At 36.7% G+C, this 19,229-nt stretch overlaps 1 protein-coding gene, 1 long non-coding RNA gene and 1 other non-coding gene across 6 annotated transcripts in view; 1 reads left to right on the top strand and 2 right to left on the bottom strand.

Moving 5' to 3' along the window:
* Positions 1-16,444, bottom strand: part of LOC120900258 (insulin-like receptor) — a 39,089-nt gene extending 22,645 nt beyond the window's left edge. Inside the window, exons 1-3 of one of the 4 annotated variants that reach the window (XM_040307020.1) lie at positions 15,823-16,071; positions 1,310-1,334; positions 158-551 (exon numbers count right to left, since the gene is read on the bottom strand). In XM_040307020.1, the coding sequence (XP_040162954.1) occupies positions 158-551; positions 1,310-1,334; positions 15,823-16,055 (652 nt within the window). In that variant the 5' untranslated portion in view covers positions 16,056-16,071. Of the gene's footprint in view, positions 1-157; positions 1,359-15,822; positions 16,072-16,288 lie in introns of those variants that run through there. The other 3 variants (XM_040307021.1, XM_040307022.1, XM_040307023.1) reach the window with 3 other exon arrangements.
* A 722-nt stretch (positions 16,445-17,166) lies between these two features.
* Positions 17,167-17,975, bottom strand: LOC120900260. The gene is made up of 2 exons (XR_005739177.1): positions 17,838-17,975; positions 17,167-17,348 (listed from the first exon to the last, which is right to left on the bottom strand). It is a non-coding gene; the product is annotated as an uncharacterized LOC120900260 (long non-coding RNA).
* A 745-nt stretch (positions 17,976-18,720) lies between these two features.
* On the top strand, positions 18,721-18,855 carry LOC120905260. Its single transcript, XR_005739894.1, has one exon. It is a non-coding gene; the product is annotated as a U4 spliceosomal RNA (small nuclear RNA).
* Positions 18,856-19,229: the final 374 nt, after the last annotated feature.

The following is a 19,229-nucleotide window of genomic DNA, read 5'->3' as shown; positions in this document are numbered from 1 at the left end:
GTATATAAAATAGTTGTAAGTGATGTGATGTTATCGAAAATATTTAAAGCAAATAAAGTACTAGTCACTTCTGAGTTAAAAGTAAAAATAATAATCATATTTGATGTTCTCTAGATAATATTTCGATTATAATCTATAAAATAGTTCACCAACTTACCTTCTCCAGGACTCATGATGAAGGCATCTTCATTTGGTTGCGATGCAGTTAACCGGGTTGTAGTCTGTAAAGCATCTATGTCTTGAGATGCAGTGACGTTGATACTTATAGAGAATATGCAATAGATTAAAAGTGCTTTTCCGAATGACGACATTTTTTTCCAGCGCCACCGTTTCCACAAACTAGAACGATTATGTTTCCTTGCACCCGGCAGGTACTCATTTGCAAAGGATTGCACAATGCTCCATCGACTATCATTGGCTACATAGCAACCACTATCACTCTTTTTATCCTTATGATAATCTTTAACGGTATTGTTAAGCCTATCACTTGCACTGTTACCATCATTTGCAGCAGTAACAATGCTGTTGTTGATATCATACCAATATGTACACTTACAAATAGGAAGATAATATGAACCAAATAAGCTCGGAGATAGCCTGTAATATGACTCCTTATTATTATTTTTCAAGTTCTGCCACAGGCATCCACTTCTTAAATCACATTCATTAAAAAAATTATTTGGTGCACCGTTTGTGCTCCACAGTTCCGTTTCACTCATTATGGATGTTTAGGATTTTTTTCTTGGCAGTCAATCACCGTTTTCTGGATAGTCTTTAATTTGAGCATAGCGCTTAACAATTGCGGTACAGATACTTCCATTATTTGGTGAACGATTTGATTACTTTGAAAATCATGAAGCCAATTAAGGGCTTGGGTATGGTTGAACATTTCCTTGTTGTTTGAAGCGGTTCGATAATGAACTTTTGATTTTTATTCGGTAAAACGCACGTAGACACACATTGTTACCACATGAAGCAAATTGATATATTTCTTCCATACATCCCATAGTATCATGGTGCTAAACTTGCGAGTGCGTATTTTGTTCACATATAGGACGTTACTAGACCATGGTCTAGTAAATATACACAATCACCACTCATACAGGATTTCATTAAATAATTTATAATGATGGAAGTACCGCCACATATTCATTGTAACACTTTCTTCCATTGTTTATGAATTTTCTTCCGTAAGTCGTGTAACACGCTTCACATTTAGCACTCTAACTATTCACTAACAACACTAAAATATTATATTAAAGCAACACCATCTCAATGCGAAGGATTTGCTGTTATGTGTGCTTCGTACTGCTTCCATATGTAGCTCCGTGTGCCTACATTTTCAATAAAAAAATGATCTTTAAAAATATAAAAGCAATTAACGAAAATGAAATGAATCACTAACAACCATTACACTTAAGGTATTAACTATCATTCTATAAAATTTTTAAATATTATTTTTCTGTTCCAAACATATGAACGATTTATGAATAACCCCATTTACACCTACAAACTAGTGATGGGTACAGTTGGCAAAAATCGGGAGTCGACTCTGATCCGACTCCGATAAATTCGGAATCGACTCCGGAAGGTAGGTCCGCGCTGCAATATCCGGAGTCGTTCGGAATCGTCCGAAATGGAGTCAGAGTCATTCGCAGTCGTTCGGAGTCGTCCGGAGAGTCAGACGGAGTCATCCGGAGTCATCTGGAGTCGGTCGAGGTCGGCTTGTATAGGAAGTGCACGCGCAAAGAGAAAGACAAAAAAAAACACAACGAAAGGAAATGTCTGATCACAAGCACATTAAACCACACGGCTCCTGTTGACTCTGACCAACTCTGATTCTGAACGACTCCAGACAACTTTGGACGTCTCCGACGACTCCGAACAACTCCGAACGACTCCGAACAACTCCGAACGATTCCGGACGACTCCGACTACGAACGACTTGAACTAACAATAGTCGGAGTCGGATTGGAGTCGTGGGTGCACTCCATACAGCACATCACTACTACAAACTGTTCGCAATAGTGCATGCATGTGTACTGATGAGTGCCTATTCAAAATTTGTATGAAAGAGTTCGTAGTTCGTTACCATTACCATCAAGCGCCTAAAAATCCTCAAATCATTTTATCGACAATTTGACAACCAAATTTTTCATTGTGTCGGCGAAGTTGTAATAGTAAGTTTGATTTATAGAAATGTTGAGTCTCGCGACTTCATTGATCTATTAGTTGATGAAGATTGTTCTAATCAGCATTTAGCATTCAGTGTCAATGCTACAAATAATAACATAATTATCTACATTCTAGAAAATTATATAGGAACATGTATACAACATACAAAAACATACCCCCATAACATATATGATCATGGGTGATGCACAAATGTGTGGCATACTGACGAGAGTTTCTTGTACCCTTTTCTGGATCAACTTGTTCATAAAGGCGAGAGTTTCCCCTGCCAATTGCTGTCATTTGGAAGAGTTTTGTATAACTACATATGGAATGTGCCAGTGTGTTATAGATTTCATGCTAAGGATTTTATCAAAACGTTGATTTCAAAAAAATATTCGTGCTGATATTATTTATTTATAAATATGTTAAATAACAAATTTCCAATTGTGGTGAAACATGTGAATCCTGAGAATAAAATCGATCGATACATGATGTAGTGAAAATGCGGCCGAATCTGTAATCATGTTAATTTAAAAAAATAAAAAAAATCAAATTATGTTGAATCTGGCTTATTTTGAAAAACAAGTTAAGTAGCAAATGCAATCGGATAGGTTTCGAAGCCTCTCTGAGGGATAATAGAGGCTCTACTATTCAACTTCTAATCGAACACGACCCTATTCGTGTAGAGTGGTAACATGTGGATTCGGACTAGTTCGAAGGGTCCCAAAGGGAACACGGACTAGTTCCAACTCCTCGCACAGATGGTGGCATATGGCGAATGAGGCGACAGATGAGCATCTCACGAAACTAAGTGCCTGAACGCCGGTGTGTCCCCGATGCTAAACAAAAATGTCACGAGGCCCTTCAGACGTATAGGGGCGTGGGCGCGAGACAACCACCCTGTCACATATATCAACAGACTAGAGAAAGGCAACAGAGAACATGAAGCGGATCTACCGACTTTACGCTATGCTCCAGGACGACTCTTGAAAAGGGGTCAGGGAACGTACGCACTATTAGCGGAGCCGGAGCCTTCAAATAACTGGATGATGCCCTCGTCACACTATTGAGCTATCGAAAAGATAATTGGAAACTATCAAAGAGGATTCCAAAACGTATAATCAACCACTGATCAGATCTTTACCATGCGTCAAGTCTTGGAGTAGACGACAGAATACAGAAACAACACGTACCATTTCTTCATTGACTTCAAAGCTGCATATGATAGCATAGCCAGGGTAAAACTATATGACGCTATGAACTCTTTTGGAATCCCGGCTAAACTGATAAGGCTAGCTAATGACTATGACCATCGTCACATGCCAGGTGAAGGTGGATGGAAAACTCTCTGAGCCTTTTGCTACCACCAAAAGTCTGCGCCAGGGGTACGGGCTTGCATGTCTCTTATTCAACTTTTTTTACAACAATTTTTACAACATAGGTCCCAAAATCTTTCACGTCCCTACAGCAAACAGGAAGGAAAAGGACCTATTTTACGACCGCCTTCGAACAATTATGAATTCTTGCCACAGGCACGATATCATTCTAGGGGATTTCAATGAGAATTCGGTTGGTAACCAATGTACCGCCACTACACTGGCTATGATCCAGTTTGTATCAGCGTACAATCTGGTTGTGAGAAGTACCCAATATGCGCGCAGTGATACCCACAAGATCAACCATAATCAATATTTTTTTCTGGCTGTTAAACAGTTCTGCCAAATGCCACTGTTTCAGTCACCAACACTCATGACGGAAACGAAGCTTAAATCAGCTCACGTACACAACTGAGATTATCAGAGGTGAGACTCAAACAGTTGGAGGCCCAATCAAATGCTTGGTGACATTTTGTTTAGCACCCATTGTTTGTTTAGCGGCACTAACTTGGTCACGACATTTTCTGTCGATGATAATCACGACATTCTTAGAGTATACTTGGCGTGTGGTCCCAAGCAAAAAAAAAAGAGCATGCTTTCCTGTTCTGTCTGCTTTGACCCAAGTGCCACAAATCCACTAAACGACCACTAAACGGGTTCTAAGCGACTCAAGCTCTCTACCTAAACGGAATATAGAAAGTCTTCGTTTAGCAGACGGTGAACGACTCTGTACTGTTATATGCTTTTGCATTGAAGTTATGAATCGCTAGAACTGGAACGGCGATACGATTGTTTAAATACTCAACTCTAATGAGAACCATTTGTACAGAAGCAAGTGAGATTTAAATAAAGGTCGATGGTGTGGATACCCATGTATCTGACCACACGACTATTCACATAGAAGGCTATATAGATCATGATTAGATGAAGCTTGTCGAAACAAATTGCAAGAAAAGGATAGTGATGATCGCCGATAGAAAATGTCGCGACCAAGTGACTGACCAAGAGTTGGTTGCACAAAATGTCACCAAGCATTTGATGGTCGCACAAACTGTTCGAGTCTCACCTCTGATCAATACAGTAGAGCTCGTGACGCTGACATGATTTTGTTTCATCCGGAATTTGTCATGACTATGTCAGTGATATTTGACTATGTCAGTGACTGTTCAAGTAATGACCGCAAAAATGTCATGAAGCATGTATTGGTCACATCAATCGTTTAGAGCAGTGGCTGTATCACATACGATTTTGATTGCGATTGAAATCGAAAACCTCTAGACAAAAGTTCATTTTGATTGAACATAATTCACTTTGGTATTGCATACAGATTGTTCATACGATCGTAATCGAAATCGAAAAATCAGTTTCGTCCAGTGAACAAATCCTATGTAAATCATCGGGCAGTCGACAATTATGTCGAACATTTTTATCGCATACGCTCTTTGTCGATCGAATTCATTTCGACTAGGTCAGGGGAAATATTGTCAAATTTATTTAATTATTAGGCCCGATTATTAAACACAAATTGTAAAGACAAGTTGTCAAAATCGGAAGATTTGTATTATGACATCCGTTTGTGTTGTGTGTTGGAAATTTTTTTTGACGAAACACAAACTCACAAGCATACTGCCAAGATATGTATTATGAAACACAAACGGAAATCCAAAATTGTCAAACTGCTTTCCGTCAGCTTTTTGTCACGGAAAGGCGCCAATCTCAGATTGTTTGACCGACAAAACACAACAACAGAGTTGTTGCTGTTGCTTTCACGACATAATATAAGTATTTTATTTCAGAAATAATCAAATTTTATCATTTTAAATAAAAATATGTGTACTGCCATATCCATATAAATGGCGATAAGCTGGAGATACTGGTAACGTGCTGCTGTTTTGGGTTAAGAAGCTGCTGTTATTTCCTTCCTCTGTTGTTCTTTGATGGTAGTCGAAAGATGAAGGGCTCACGCACCTGGTTTGCGTTCAACAGCATTGGATTCCAGCAACTTCTTCTTTGAGTGGCTGCTTCAACAACCAACAGCATACGCACATGAAATTATCAATCTAATACTGCATACACTTTTAGTAATAACAAATACTCGGAGGGCTCGATCTCCGCCAGAATGTCAAGGAAAATTTCCTTCGACACACGAATTTTTTTCTTAAATCTGAAATTAACAACCACGAAATGAAACATGTATAACACGGTTTGCACAAATGATCCGTATGCTTAACTCACGCTTGGTTATAAAGCTGTAACGGGTCGAAAACCCTTCGAAGCAGTCGGCGCTGTTTTGCCAGATCTACCGTTGTTTCTTCTTCACTGCCGCTATCGTCACTTACGAAGTGGGATAAATTATTTAAGGAGGCCGCGGCTAGTCGGGCGGAACAAGCAGCCAAAAGTAGCTGCTCCGTCGCTCCTAATGCACATATAAAAACACAACATAGAAAACAAAACTAAAACAAGATAAAATTAGCAAAACTATTTCCCATCAAATGAAAAATGCCACCAGTCGGCATCAACACTGTTTACCGCATGCATAAATGTAAACAAACGAAAGAATCGACACAAGACAAACTTCTTGACAAGTCGACTATTTACGTTTTCTCGATCGAAATCGACAAATCGTAAACGATAGCGGAATTTGGGGCAAGTGTGCCATACGGGGCAAGAGTGCCACAAAGCATTTTTCCTTAAAAACTAAAGTTTGATGATCAATTGTGTATACAGTTGGTTGCTTTCCAATGACAAGGTATACTGAACCGAATTTCATATAGACCAATCGATATTTCCCATTGTTTTGAACTGATTTATGTTGAGTTTCAAAATTGAGCAGAATACTATAATTTTTTAATCCAAACAAATAAGCTCTCACAAATCATGCTAACAATCAACCGAGGAAATATTTACACCACCGTATAGCTGAGAAAACGTGAAATTTTTTGTGGGGTTAGTTGAAAAAAAACTTTCTTTTTGTCACTGAAAAAATCAATTTCAAAAAAGTTACAACTTTTGGGGCAAAAGAGCCATCTCTATTTGGGGCAAGTGTGCCACCATCTTTCATAGGCGCGAGCTGTCAAAAATGTAAACATTATTGTAGCGTTCAGCGGTATGGTGCGCTTTTACGAGCGGATTCTACTCCGGAAAAACAGACCAGCAACAACCCATATTGCGATACAGTTTGTGATGAAAAGGGGTTCATTGGTGACTCAAGACATGTAGGAATACATACACTAGTGGTACAAACGTAATAATTTCCAACTATTAAAGAAATACGGTTATTTTAACCAGGTGGCAGTCTTGCCCCATACGAGTGGTACTCTTGCCCCATAGCCCAAAAAACAACGTCTTTTTGGACCCGTTTTAAAACGCTTCAAAAACTGTTTTGTTTGCACTTTTTTCAAGCGAAACTCATTTATAAGTGAGGAAATAGATGTAAAATGGTTATGAGATTTAAATCGGCATGAAAAACACGTTTTAGTGAGTTATAACTTGAAATGCTTAAGGTGACACACTTGCCCCAAATTCCGCTACCTATTTCAAGTCGATTCCGATGTTGATCGACAATTTTGCTTCGATCGCAATCGAGTCGTGTTTTCTTATACGATACGGGCCAGTGCTCTTCAACCTTTCCCGGATCACTTTACTTTGAAAATACAATTACCGCACATTTGATCAAACATCTGTTTTTATCTTATTCCAAGCATACCTGTTGAATACTTAATCTTGATTGTGGGAATTGCACGATATGTATAGTAATTAGTTTTTCTTCTTCAAAAATAAATTCTTTCGCTGACCACATCTGTTAACGCCACGGACCACGAGTGGTTCTCGGACCACGAGTGGTTCGCGGACCACAGGTTGGAGACCACTGGTTTAGAGTATCGCCTTTGATTATCACATTTGAGTACGTGATGCTGAAATGGATTCCAACCTAACTGACGTAATATTCAATAAGAGCTCGTAACGCTGTCATTATTTTGTTTCAGTTGGATTTTTATGAAATTGACAGAGATATTTTGCAGAACTGATCACAGTAAAAAAAGTCATGACAAAAAGACTGACCAAGCGTTGATTGCTAAAATGTCACCAAGTTTGTATTGAAAACACCAATTGTCTGAGCATCACCTCTGATTATCACAATTGAGTTTATTGACGCAGACATTGATTTTGTTTCTTTTTCTTCTTATTTAGCGAGAATTATTGAAGAGTCAGACACAGGTCAAACAGCTGGTGGAGCAGCTATCCCATTCGGAGTACACTCGCTTGTTTACAGGAGCTTGAAAGAGGCACGGAGCGGGTTAGCTCCTAATACCGCAATGTTCCGGATGGTGATGGGTGGTGAAAATATGTACACAAACGCCGTTTCGTGACAGGCTTGATCAGGTTAGTTTATGAAGGATTGAATTTTTTAACTGAAGCATACATATTTTATGAAGAAAGGTTAAAAATTGTTTAGGTTAATTCATGAAGGATTGATTTTTTTAACTGAAGCATAAATATTTTGTGAAAAAAGATTTAAAATTGTTTGGATAGATATTTTAAAATTTATTAACAGGTTGGCTGATAAGTCCCCGGTCTGACACATAGATGGCACTGCTAGTATTAAATGCATTTTTTTATATAGTACCAACCTTCAAATGATTCGTGTCAAAATTTGACGTCTGTATATCAATTAGTTTGTGAGACAGAGCGTCTTTTGTCAAGCAACTTTTGTTATTTTGTTGTTCCACCAAGACAACGCACCGTGCCATAAGTCATTGAGAACGATGGCAAAAATTCATGAATTGGGCTTCGAATTGCTTCCCCACCCACCGTATTCTCCAGATCTGGCCCCCAGCGACTTTTTCTTGTTCTCAGACCTCAAAAGGATGCTCGCAGAGAAAAAAATTGGCTGCAATGAAGAGGTGGTCGCCGAAACTGAGGCCTATTTTGAGGCAAAACCGAAGGAGTACTACCAAAATGGTATCAAAAAATTGGAAGGTCGTTATAATCGTTGTATCGCTCTTGAAGGGAACTATGTTGAAAAATAAAAACGAATTTTGACAAAAAAATGTGTTTTTCTTTGTTAGACCAGGGACTTATCAGCCAACCTGTTAACTTAACTATAGCTTATTGCAAACAGAAAAAATATAAGAAAACGATTTTAAAAAACCGTTTTGTTATTAGATAATTGGTGAAATCCAATATGGGGACACGTATTTGTCAAATCAATACACTCCGGATGATTAACATTATTCCAGTTACATGCTGAAATTTCAGCTTTTTGGCTTGAAATAGAAAACGGATGATTTATATAAACATGATACCACGAAATTAAAACTTGCTTGGGCTAGATCAGTGGGTTTCAACCTGTTTGCAGTCCTTGTTTATTGTGTATAAGTGATTGGCCAAACAAGCGGCCCTATCACTGAATTAAAACTGGAACTTAAATAACTATACAAAGAACAATACAATATACGTGTGCAATATCAGCTGGTATCGCGAAAGAATTGGTTTAAAATTAACAGTCGTTAAAAATTAACCAGAGTCGTTAAAAATTGCTAGAATTTGGCATCGCGAACGCATTGAGTTCATTTGTTAATTTTAACGACTGGTCCTATGCCGCCGTTGAACAAACGACTGTCAAGAGCGTATGCGATACAAATTAACAGTCGTTTAATTATACTGCTCGAATTTTTTCCCCGTGTTTGCCTATATGCGATATCGAGCAGTCGTTAACTGTTTTGACGATCGTTTATTTTAACAGGAATGAACAACAAATGAACTCGGTTAAACCAAAATGAACTTTAAACGACTGTTAAAATGTGTTCATTTATTCGCGATGCCGGCTATCATGACAGATCAATAGAATATTTTTCTTGTTGGCGCATCGACCTGCGCGGTCATTCCGGCCTATAAACGCTTCGTACATTCTAATCTTCAAGCACAAGCAAGCGGATTTCTTGCTATCGGGGTCGGTTAAAATGGGAACCTATCCCAAGATGTCTTGTAGGAGTAGGAGCATCCATCGAAACGAAAATCTTTTTATATTTCCGTAATGACTTACGCGGTCCTGTCGGCCTATAAAGGTTTTCGAAGGTTCTTGCTAAAGAAGGATAGCCTGGAGGCTTGAGCCCACAACGGGTATGTCCTCTATAAAAAAATACCTATCATTAATAAGTAAACGGTCAAATATTATAAATCTTGCCCCAAAAAGAAATAATACAAATTTATTTATATAATTAAATAAAAATAAATTATCTATGCCAGACGATACATCCGCTCTCAGGTGATGTAAGTTACACGGCTTGATCAGTTATAAAAGAGAATTTTAGAAATAGTACCTAAAAATCAGTTACTAACGTTTGAACATTCTACAATTAAGCGGGAAATAATGGAACAAATGGCAATAATCAATACTTAACTTTATAGGCCGGCAGAACCGCGTAGGTCGTTACCCTAAATAGAAATACTATATATGACGAGATATCGTTTGATTCCTATCAAATTCGCTTATTTAAATTACAGGCGTCCCCCGAGTTACGACTCCCTCGAGTTACGACGATTCGCAGATAAGACGATTTTGATTTTGACAGTTAAAAGTTGTCATTGACATGAAATTGATATATATTTTTTTATTTCTGGGCTGATAACCGTTATACACACATTTCCAAAAATTCCACAACTACCCTATCTTGAATATCTATGTTGTGTACTGCTTTTAAAATATAATTATTAAATTATCGAACATTATTTTAAATAAAATACACGACACATAGATTCCACCTCTTCAACTTCGGTTATAAACTTTATATTCATAGATATTCGACATACGACTTTTTTGACTTACGCCTTGCTTTGGGATTTTTTTTCGGTCCCAAATACAGTCGTAGCTCGGGGGATACAATAGCTACTGATGGTTCCCAAACTATATTCAAGTTAGATGTCGTATCTAAATGAATCTAGTTTATACGTGTATTTGTTATAAATCTTTTTAATGAAAGATACAGACAAAATGTTAAGACTCCTTTTGAGCTAAAGTAGGAGTTCTTTCGGGCAAAAGCGGTTCGGCGCACTGAGGATGCGTTCATGTGAGAAATGGAATTCTGAGCCGGCGTCAATCGACCGTACTTGATGTCAACGACCTTACAACGTGTATACAAACAGGCTCACACATACGAACGTATACATACAAACACATCACCTTGCTTTTTCACACATCCACACCCTTCATGAGGCACGCTAAACCCGAACCTGGAACAATTCCAACGCGAGAGCAATTACTTTGGGAAATGAGGGGAAAATATAGGAGAACGTGCAAGAGCAGTAAGCTAAAACCGTGTTTTGAAAGTTGCTCGTCTGTATGCGAATTACCCTTCTAAAATAACACAAACAAAAACTATTTCATAAACATGAAAAAGTGGTAAATTTAAAGCGATGTTGTTTACTTTAATATCATGTAATAATAATTGTTTAATAATAATAATAATAATAATAATAACAATAATAATAATAATAATAATAATAAAATATTAATAATAATAATAATTTGTGAGTCAGACGGAGCCGTACTCTATACCCATCATTCTATTTCTTTTCTGCAATGCCTACTTGTTTGTAGCTCATATTAAAGTGACTGTAAAAACCAAAGTCCATATACAGTGAACCCTCTCTTATTTGACACCTCTCCAATTTGAAAAACCTCTCTTATTTGAACATTTTGCACAGTCCCTTGATTTTCAGAACAATTTTGTTCCTCTAATTTGGAAAACCTCTGAAATCTGTGTCCCTCTTATGTGTTAATGGTGTTGCCATGGTTATTGAATGATGTATGCTCAAATTGGCAATCGTATGCACAGTTTCCTATAGCAACAGTTAAGGCTGCATACTAAATGTTCTGTCTCTTTCTTGTTTGTATGGACCTTTCATGCACTTTCAACCTCTCTAATTTGAAAACCCCTCTTATTCGACAGTCCCATCGCCTCTTAAATAAGAGAGGGTTCACTGTAATACAGAGGTCGATGCATAGCTCGATTTTGGTCCACCATTTTGAAAGCTTATTTTGACAGTTTGATGAAAAAGCGTTCACAAACGATTCCAAACAACCATACACTTTTTAGGGCTAATTGTGCATTTTGTGCTCAAAACTTAGTTTAACTATACATTTCTTTCTCATGAACGTGGCATGGAGTAGTTTTTTCAGTAATTCATCACTTAAAAATGACCACAATCAGAAATCTGGCCTCTAAGCTTTGACCCTCTCGAGCATGATTTCGTCGTAATTTCGGGCACTGATCTTGTTGTAATTGATAATTTCACTATAATTCTATATTTTCTTGATATTCGTCAACTTTTGAAAGTATAATATTACAAACAAACGATGTAAAAATGGCCGAAAATGCTTTCAGACCACTGCATGCACAACAACTAAGACCTCAATGTATGCTACGATGAAACTATTGAAGCTTTTTCATCCAGCTGTCAAAACTATCCTTTTTGATTTTTGAAAACCCACGCTTTTTGATCAAATGTTCTGGACGACTCGACCTCTGTATTATATAGACTTTGGTAAAAACTACCAGCAAACAAACCAAAATGGACAACGTAAAATTATTAATTCAAAAGGCTTTTGAATAACTATCTTAGGAGTGTGAGAGCACCTTTTTAAATGTTTTTTTTTTTACATATTTGCATTGCTTAAAACATTTTTCAACCCGTACTCGCGTTGTCGAAATTAGGAACACAGCCTGCCGAAAGTTGAAACCAAAAGAGTGTTTACATTTTCACGAACATCTCTAAAATGTATTAGAAACGGCAAACCAAAAATAGTATAACATAATACGATAGTTTATCAATGAAAATAATATCACTTTCATGAAAAAAAATATTGTGAGTGTACGAGCTGTTTTTGTGCACTAGCCTGCCCAACACTGGTACATTAACCCTAGTTCTTAACGGCCGCTATCATAATTACATCACACTTTGATGACGACTTAACAACATGCTCGTCATGGGTTCAATTACAGTAGGTGACAGGAGGTTTATGAGTTTTTTAACTGTGAATCACTTCAGTTAGCGAGCTTCAAGTTAAAAAACAAAAACTCCTGTGAAACACATCCTGTTAGCGGTCACCTTCAGTATCATACAAATCGTCCCCCAGTAGCAAGGACTAACTATGTCAGCGTGGAATAAGTCTGGAAAGCCTATATAGGACGACATAGGTCGCGTAGGTCGTTATGCCAAATAGAAGAAAAGAAGAAATGAGATGATCAGAAAAAAAAATCCGAAAAAAATTACATAATTTTTTTGTATGGAAAAACGTGCCAACTAAAAAGCACATATTCAATAGTTGGCAGGGAATCGAAGTTCAACCAATGAGTTCAGACTGTAGTAAGCCACTGTACGTACATTAACAACCGTATGAGATCGTCCATTATCAATCGTCTATCAGCAACGAGAGTTCAAATTAAAAGTGCTTCGCATACCCAGACTATCTGGAACTAATCAATAAGCCATTTCAAACATGAACAGAAAAAAATTCGGCTGAAATCCCACGGAAGCAAAATCTCTATCTCTTCTTCTCTATATATATATATAAAAATCTCGTGTCACGGTGTTTGTTGCCAGCAACCTCCGAAAGGGCTGGATTATTTTCAACGAAACTTTGCACACACCTTAGTGTGGTATGAGAATAGGTTTTAAGATTTACAGAATGTTTAGATGTTGCACTAAACGAAATTTAATTGCAATTTTCTAACTTCCATACAATCAGCAGGATTGTTATTATTGTATACAGTACTTTGACACTTGATGTAAGATATCTGGCGGTTTACGCTCGACGATCGGTAACTGTCAGGATACGGGCACGGTATAATTATCCCAAAAAGGAAAGCAATTATGGATTTTGTTTTGTTTTTGTGAATAACTATGTTTTCTGGGCCAGCTAATTAGAAAATATATACAGGGTTTCTTTAACATATTTGCTCAACATCGCAAATGAACAATTCAATCCCGTAAAATACATCTCAATAATAACAATAGAATCTCGAATGGTCTGTCATAGGTTGCTCGATATACGCTCGACATTGATTTGATAATGTTGAAAAAGGATTTTACGGATTGGAAATGAAGCTTAGAGTGTTGAGCTGGCTAGAGAAACATTGTAAATCAAATACGAATAAAAACATATCTCAAGTTGAATATAACTTTGGAAATCAATTGTAACTAACATCACCATACCATACCTTACTAATATAAAATTATTGAATTACTAAAAAAGTTTTCCTGCAACTTGGACTATTTTTGCTACTTTATGTTTAATTTAATTGGTAATTTAATGGTTGCATGATAATATGCTTTGTTTTGCGCGCTCAATCGTTTGTATCACCACTTACAATTTACCTTTGATGTCAACACCAATACACAAAAACAAGTAAACGCATAAATAGTATGTTTATGTGGGAGCATTCTTGAAAATCACCAAACTCTTGTTCCAGCGTGTTATACACACCAAGCATAAAACGTTTTCTCATGTAAAGGTGTAAAGGTGTGGTACTTTAATATAATTGAATAATATTATAAAGCTGTGCATTACCTTCAAGTTTCAAGTAAAAATTACCTTCAAGTAAAAATTTTTTAATCTTCAGTTGGAATCAAATCATATAATTAATTTAGTGGCTAAAACCTAAGACTTCATGTGAAAGTAAACTAAAATTTCCAATAATTTCACTGAAAACCTTGAAATTTGATATACACAAACATTCTAGATACGCTAGTGCCTCCGGTACGCAATAATAGCGTATATCGGGGAATACCTGTACAAACCTTTTATACCAACTAAATCAAGTATTGGCGTCATATGTTCAAAACATACTACGAACATTTTACGCCTAACCACATCGTAGTATTCTAGATTTTTTGCCCAACCATTCATGATCCCGCTCAATAAAAAGAAAGAGTAAAAGAAAAGGAGATAACTGAAAACATTACACCAACACCATATCACTTTCCAACCACCAATTGCACAAACACACATGAGCGGGTGACCCATTGATAAAAATACTCATCGTAACGTGTCACACTCACTCGCTCACTCACTCACTCACTCTCACACACACACACACACGCGCGCGCGCGCGCTTAGAAAAACACTCTGCTCAATCAAGAAAACAGAAACACAATCTTCTTAACATTTCTGCCAAGCAACATGTGCTATGCGTTATGAACTGAATCTGGTGTGCCATCAATTCCATCTTATTCGTGACATATATCTAATACATGGACTGGTGGCAATAAACCATTCAAAATTCAGAAACTAATGAAATCCCTGCGTAATAGCAGATACTGAATTCCAAAGCAGTGACGGAAGCAAAATTATAACGGAAATAATGCGTACCCATTCCGATAAGCATTCACTAACACAAACGAACATGGCACGCACCACGAAGGAGGACAAGACGGAATCCATCTTTTTCTGGTAATAAGGGGAATTGCTTCATTAGCACGACACATTCTCTCACACATACTATTGTATACAATACGTTTCGTTCCACTGATTTTGCGTCGTCGGTAAAAGAAGAATTACACACGTTTGCATACAATAATACTGAACAAATGATATTGGATGTTGCTTCCGTTAGTTGGAATGTTCTGTTTTAAGAGCTTCTTCAAACTGTTTTCGTCCACTGCACAATTTGCTACTATCATCATATTAAAATATTAGGCTATTACAAACATTTACCAATACACACACGCATCAATTCAGACACGTTGCTCGCCTACCACGAATTGTATAGCCCGAGTGCATACGTTTTTCTGTCGATTCATCGTGCACCCAGCACCATACTTTTGCCTTTTTCCGTATACGCTATTCCACAAACAAAACTTACACACTCACTCACTCACTCATACACACACACAAACACACACACACACACACACACACACACACACACACACACACACACACACACACACGCACACACACACACACACACACACACACACACACACACACACACACACACACACACACACACACACACACATATATATATATATATATATATATATATATATATATATATATATATATATATATATATATATATATATATATATATATATATATATATATATATATATATATATATATATATATATATATATATATATATATATATATATATGTATATATATATATATATATATATATATATATATATATATATATATATATATATATATCTATAGCGAAACCGGCGCGAGGCATTCTTTTACTATTTCCACTTACATTCCATTTCCTATGCTTTTGTTTTTGCAAACATAACCACTATTATATTTATTACAGATACCACTGTTATGTGGGAACACGGTTTCTCCTATTCGCCAATACCAACTAGTGATGGCGACAAACTGACGGCGACGTGGAATTGACGATGCTTTGACGAGATGATGCCGCCAGTGGTATGCTAAACCTGGTAAAGAACGCACTTTCTTATGACACGCCCGTAACACATAGTGCATAACTTTTGAGAGAATTATAACCAGCACAAATCCACTTTAGCTTATGAACTAGATCTCTCATATCATTTGAGTGCTAAATGAATGATATAATTCTGAAACAACACCCTTACAATACATGAATATCGTATAGTCGTATTGAAACGTAATAAACTCAGACACTTCTTTTATCACCATTGCCGCTCGTTTTCTGTTTAGATTGCCCGACACATTAAACAAATCGTTTTGTAACTTACAGCGCGCAATATTTCAGGGAAAATGTTTACACCTAGATTTTTCAATTCAACTAGAGCTAATGTGATAAATGTACTCCACCGAGCCGATGCTATGACAAGACACGATACGTACACTGTCTTAGCTTTCGTTTGTCGAACAAATGACTCTACGTTGAGTGTTGACTGTATCAACTTGTATCTGTCGACATTTTGACCAATGTGCAGTCCCTTAGTTCATTATACCCACTTATTTAATGTCTATAGTTCGAACTATGGACAAAACTTGGAGTTGTTCGTAGCGTTTAATTTTAGAAAGAGCATAAGATATTTCATACTAATTATCATCGAATTTATTTCAACTGGAGTCTTTCCTCCAATTACGCGAATATGCGTTCCGGAGATATTACCGTAAGTCGAATATCTTACAGCATCAATAATGATTTTTGATTGTACAGTAGAGCGTTGATTATACAGGCAGCTCGGGACCGTACGGTTGCCGGTTAATCGATTTGCACGGATAATGGTCCAATAAATGTCAAACGCATATAAAAAATATGAAATTCACTAGTTTTATTATTAATTCACCTGGAATCGCTCGATTAATCGTTATTAGAATATTAATTTAATCAATAACTATAGGTTTAACAACTGTTCATGAACATAAATAAATTTCGAAAATACCACTAGACACTACAGAGCTGCACAAGAAACTGGTTACCCACTTGACTATCGCTGCAAACTTTCGCCGTACGCATGAACAGCTGTCAGATTTATGCGCACGGTTAAGCCGCCCGCCGGTTAATCCGTCCTCGGATAATCGACGTTCTACTGTATATTACTAATTGAATGCAATTCGTGTAGAAAATTCGGTAATTTTTGTCTTTTTAAAGATTTAAAACTTTTGGAAAAAATGCAAATTATTTTTCATTCGACACTTGAAGGATAAAATTGTACTGATTTGACATATGAACTGCCAAAAATAAAAATTCGCGTAACTCCAGTGTCGCGTAACTCAGGTAAAGTTGTACAATGTAGCGCCGTTTATACGGGTACCTTTTATCCGGCTGTCCGTTTATCCGTGCTGTTGAGAAAAGACAGTTCAATACAAAGGTGACATTGCATTATGAGGAGGTTATTAAAAAAAAACGATTATCATAGCACATTGGCATAACAAAAAAAAAACAATATAATTCATGGCACATTTCAAATATTCTCATTGGAAAATCATGAAGTTAATAAAAACTGAGTAATTTTTATCGAAACATAAAATAAATTTAAAAAAAACCACGAATTTGTTAATACAGTCTATTCCCGAGTCACGCGGTTCTCGAATTACGCGGATTTCTTAATTTGACACATTAAATGTCAAATCAGTACTATTTGCTTCAAGAATTGTCCAATGCAGTATAGATTGCATTTTTGCTAACAATCAACTTAAAAGCCAAAAATATCTGAATGTGCTTCACAAATCATATCGCATAAATGATAAAGTGTATAAAAGTATTAAATTGAATAAAAAATACCGAGTAACAAATTGTATTTTGGCCGAAAACCGCGAAATTCGACTTACGCTGATATTCGAGTTACGCGGATTCCTCGGGAACGCAAAAACCGCGTAACTCGGGAGCAGACTGTACATATGTCATTTGATTCATTGTCCGTGTTATTCGCATATCCGGGCGAGGTCGAGTCCCGATGAGCCGGGATAAACGGCGCTCCACTATATAGGTGTTTTTTTTTTAAATGATTCAGTATAAGTATATTTTGATGAAAACACAGCAAAAATTAATAAAATAAATAGTAAAACTAGTAAACTTTTGATAAGGCTCAAACTCTCAACTGTCGGTCATTGTCAATAAATGATTTGAGGTCAAAGCCAATCAAATCATCAAGTCATATCTTCAGGTAGCCGTTGGTGACGAAATCATACTTTGATTCAATTGATGAACCATTTATTTTTCCAATTGAAAATAATTGTGAACAATTATTCCAGAGTTCGAGTGATAATCGGTTCAACTCAACCAAACTGAATTTCGCTTCACAGTAAAGAAACATCATCAACTTTGCAAGTCTTATAGATACCCTTAACATGTACATTTTGTAAGTTTTTTTTTAGGAACAGGTATCAAGAAGCCTTAGAAGTATTATTCCCTAAATACATTTGTAGCATTTTGTGGTTTGTCAAAATTGCAAACCAAATAAGGGTAAAAAGTACTTTTGCAAGCAATTTTAAGACCTGCATCCAACCTGGGTTATAGGTTCTTTTTTGCCGTTATATTTTTTTATTAAACAAATAAATCAGCTAAACCAAACAAATGAATGAGCAATCACATACTTTAAATAAAAGAAAGAAAGAAAAAAAGTCTAAGAACATTTCGAGCTTGATTAATGTTTACGAATAAAGTTATGTGTCGCTAGTGCAGTCATGCGGTATAGAAAGTCTAAATAGTTCGAGCTTGGCGCAGTGAAAATATCGTAACTAATGAGTTTTATCCGAGGTGTGATTATTGCTTGTTGAAAACTAAAACCAATACCTCGCCTGGAGGACGCGCAATATTGGTCGCTATGGCAAAGAAGCGTTATAACGCTGGTTATAACCAAAAGTGGTTATAACCAGCTGTTAACAATCGTCACCTGAATCAACACGAGTGTTTGTCTGGATTATTGTGAAAGGAATGTATTCCCCACGTGTACAGCCCACATCCTGAGTAGGGATATTTCAATATTTCATTGATGCTGTATTAATACTTTAGCAGCCCTGCCATCTCACAAAACGTGCGTGTATTGCTTATAGCAGGGGTCTCCAAACTTTTCACTTCGCGGGCCGCATTGCTTCACAAATATCGGTTTTGAGGGCCATTTTGGCATTACCTTAAGCTAATATTAGAACGTTTAAATTTCCTTTTTATGAGAAAATACCAACTGAATGTATCAAAATTGTACAGCTTTCTGTTATTGAAGT

The sequence above is a fragment of the Anopheles arabiensis genome, chromosome 3 (genome assembly GCF_016920715.1).
Source record: "Anopheles arabiensis isolate DONGOLA chromosome 3, AaraD3, whole genome shotgun sequence".
In the NCBI taxonomy this organism is placed as follows: domain Eukaryota; kingdom Metazoa; phylum Arthropoda; class Insecta; order Diptera; family Culicidae; genus Anopheles; species Anopheles arabiensis.
This window is presented reverse-complemented; position numbering and strand designations above follow the sequence as displayed.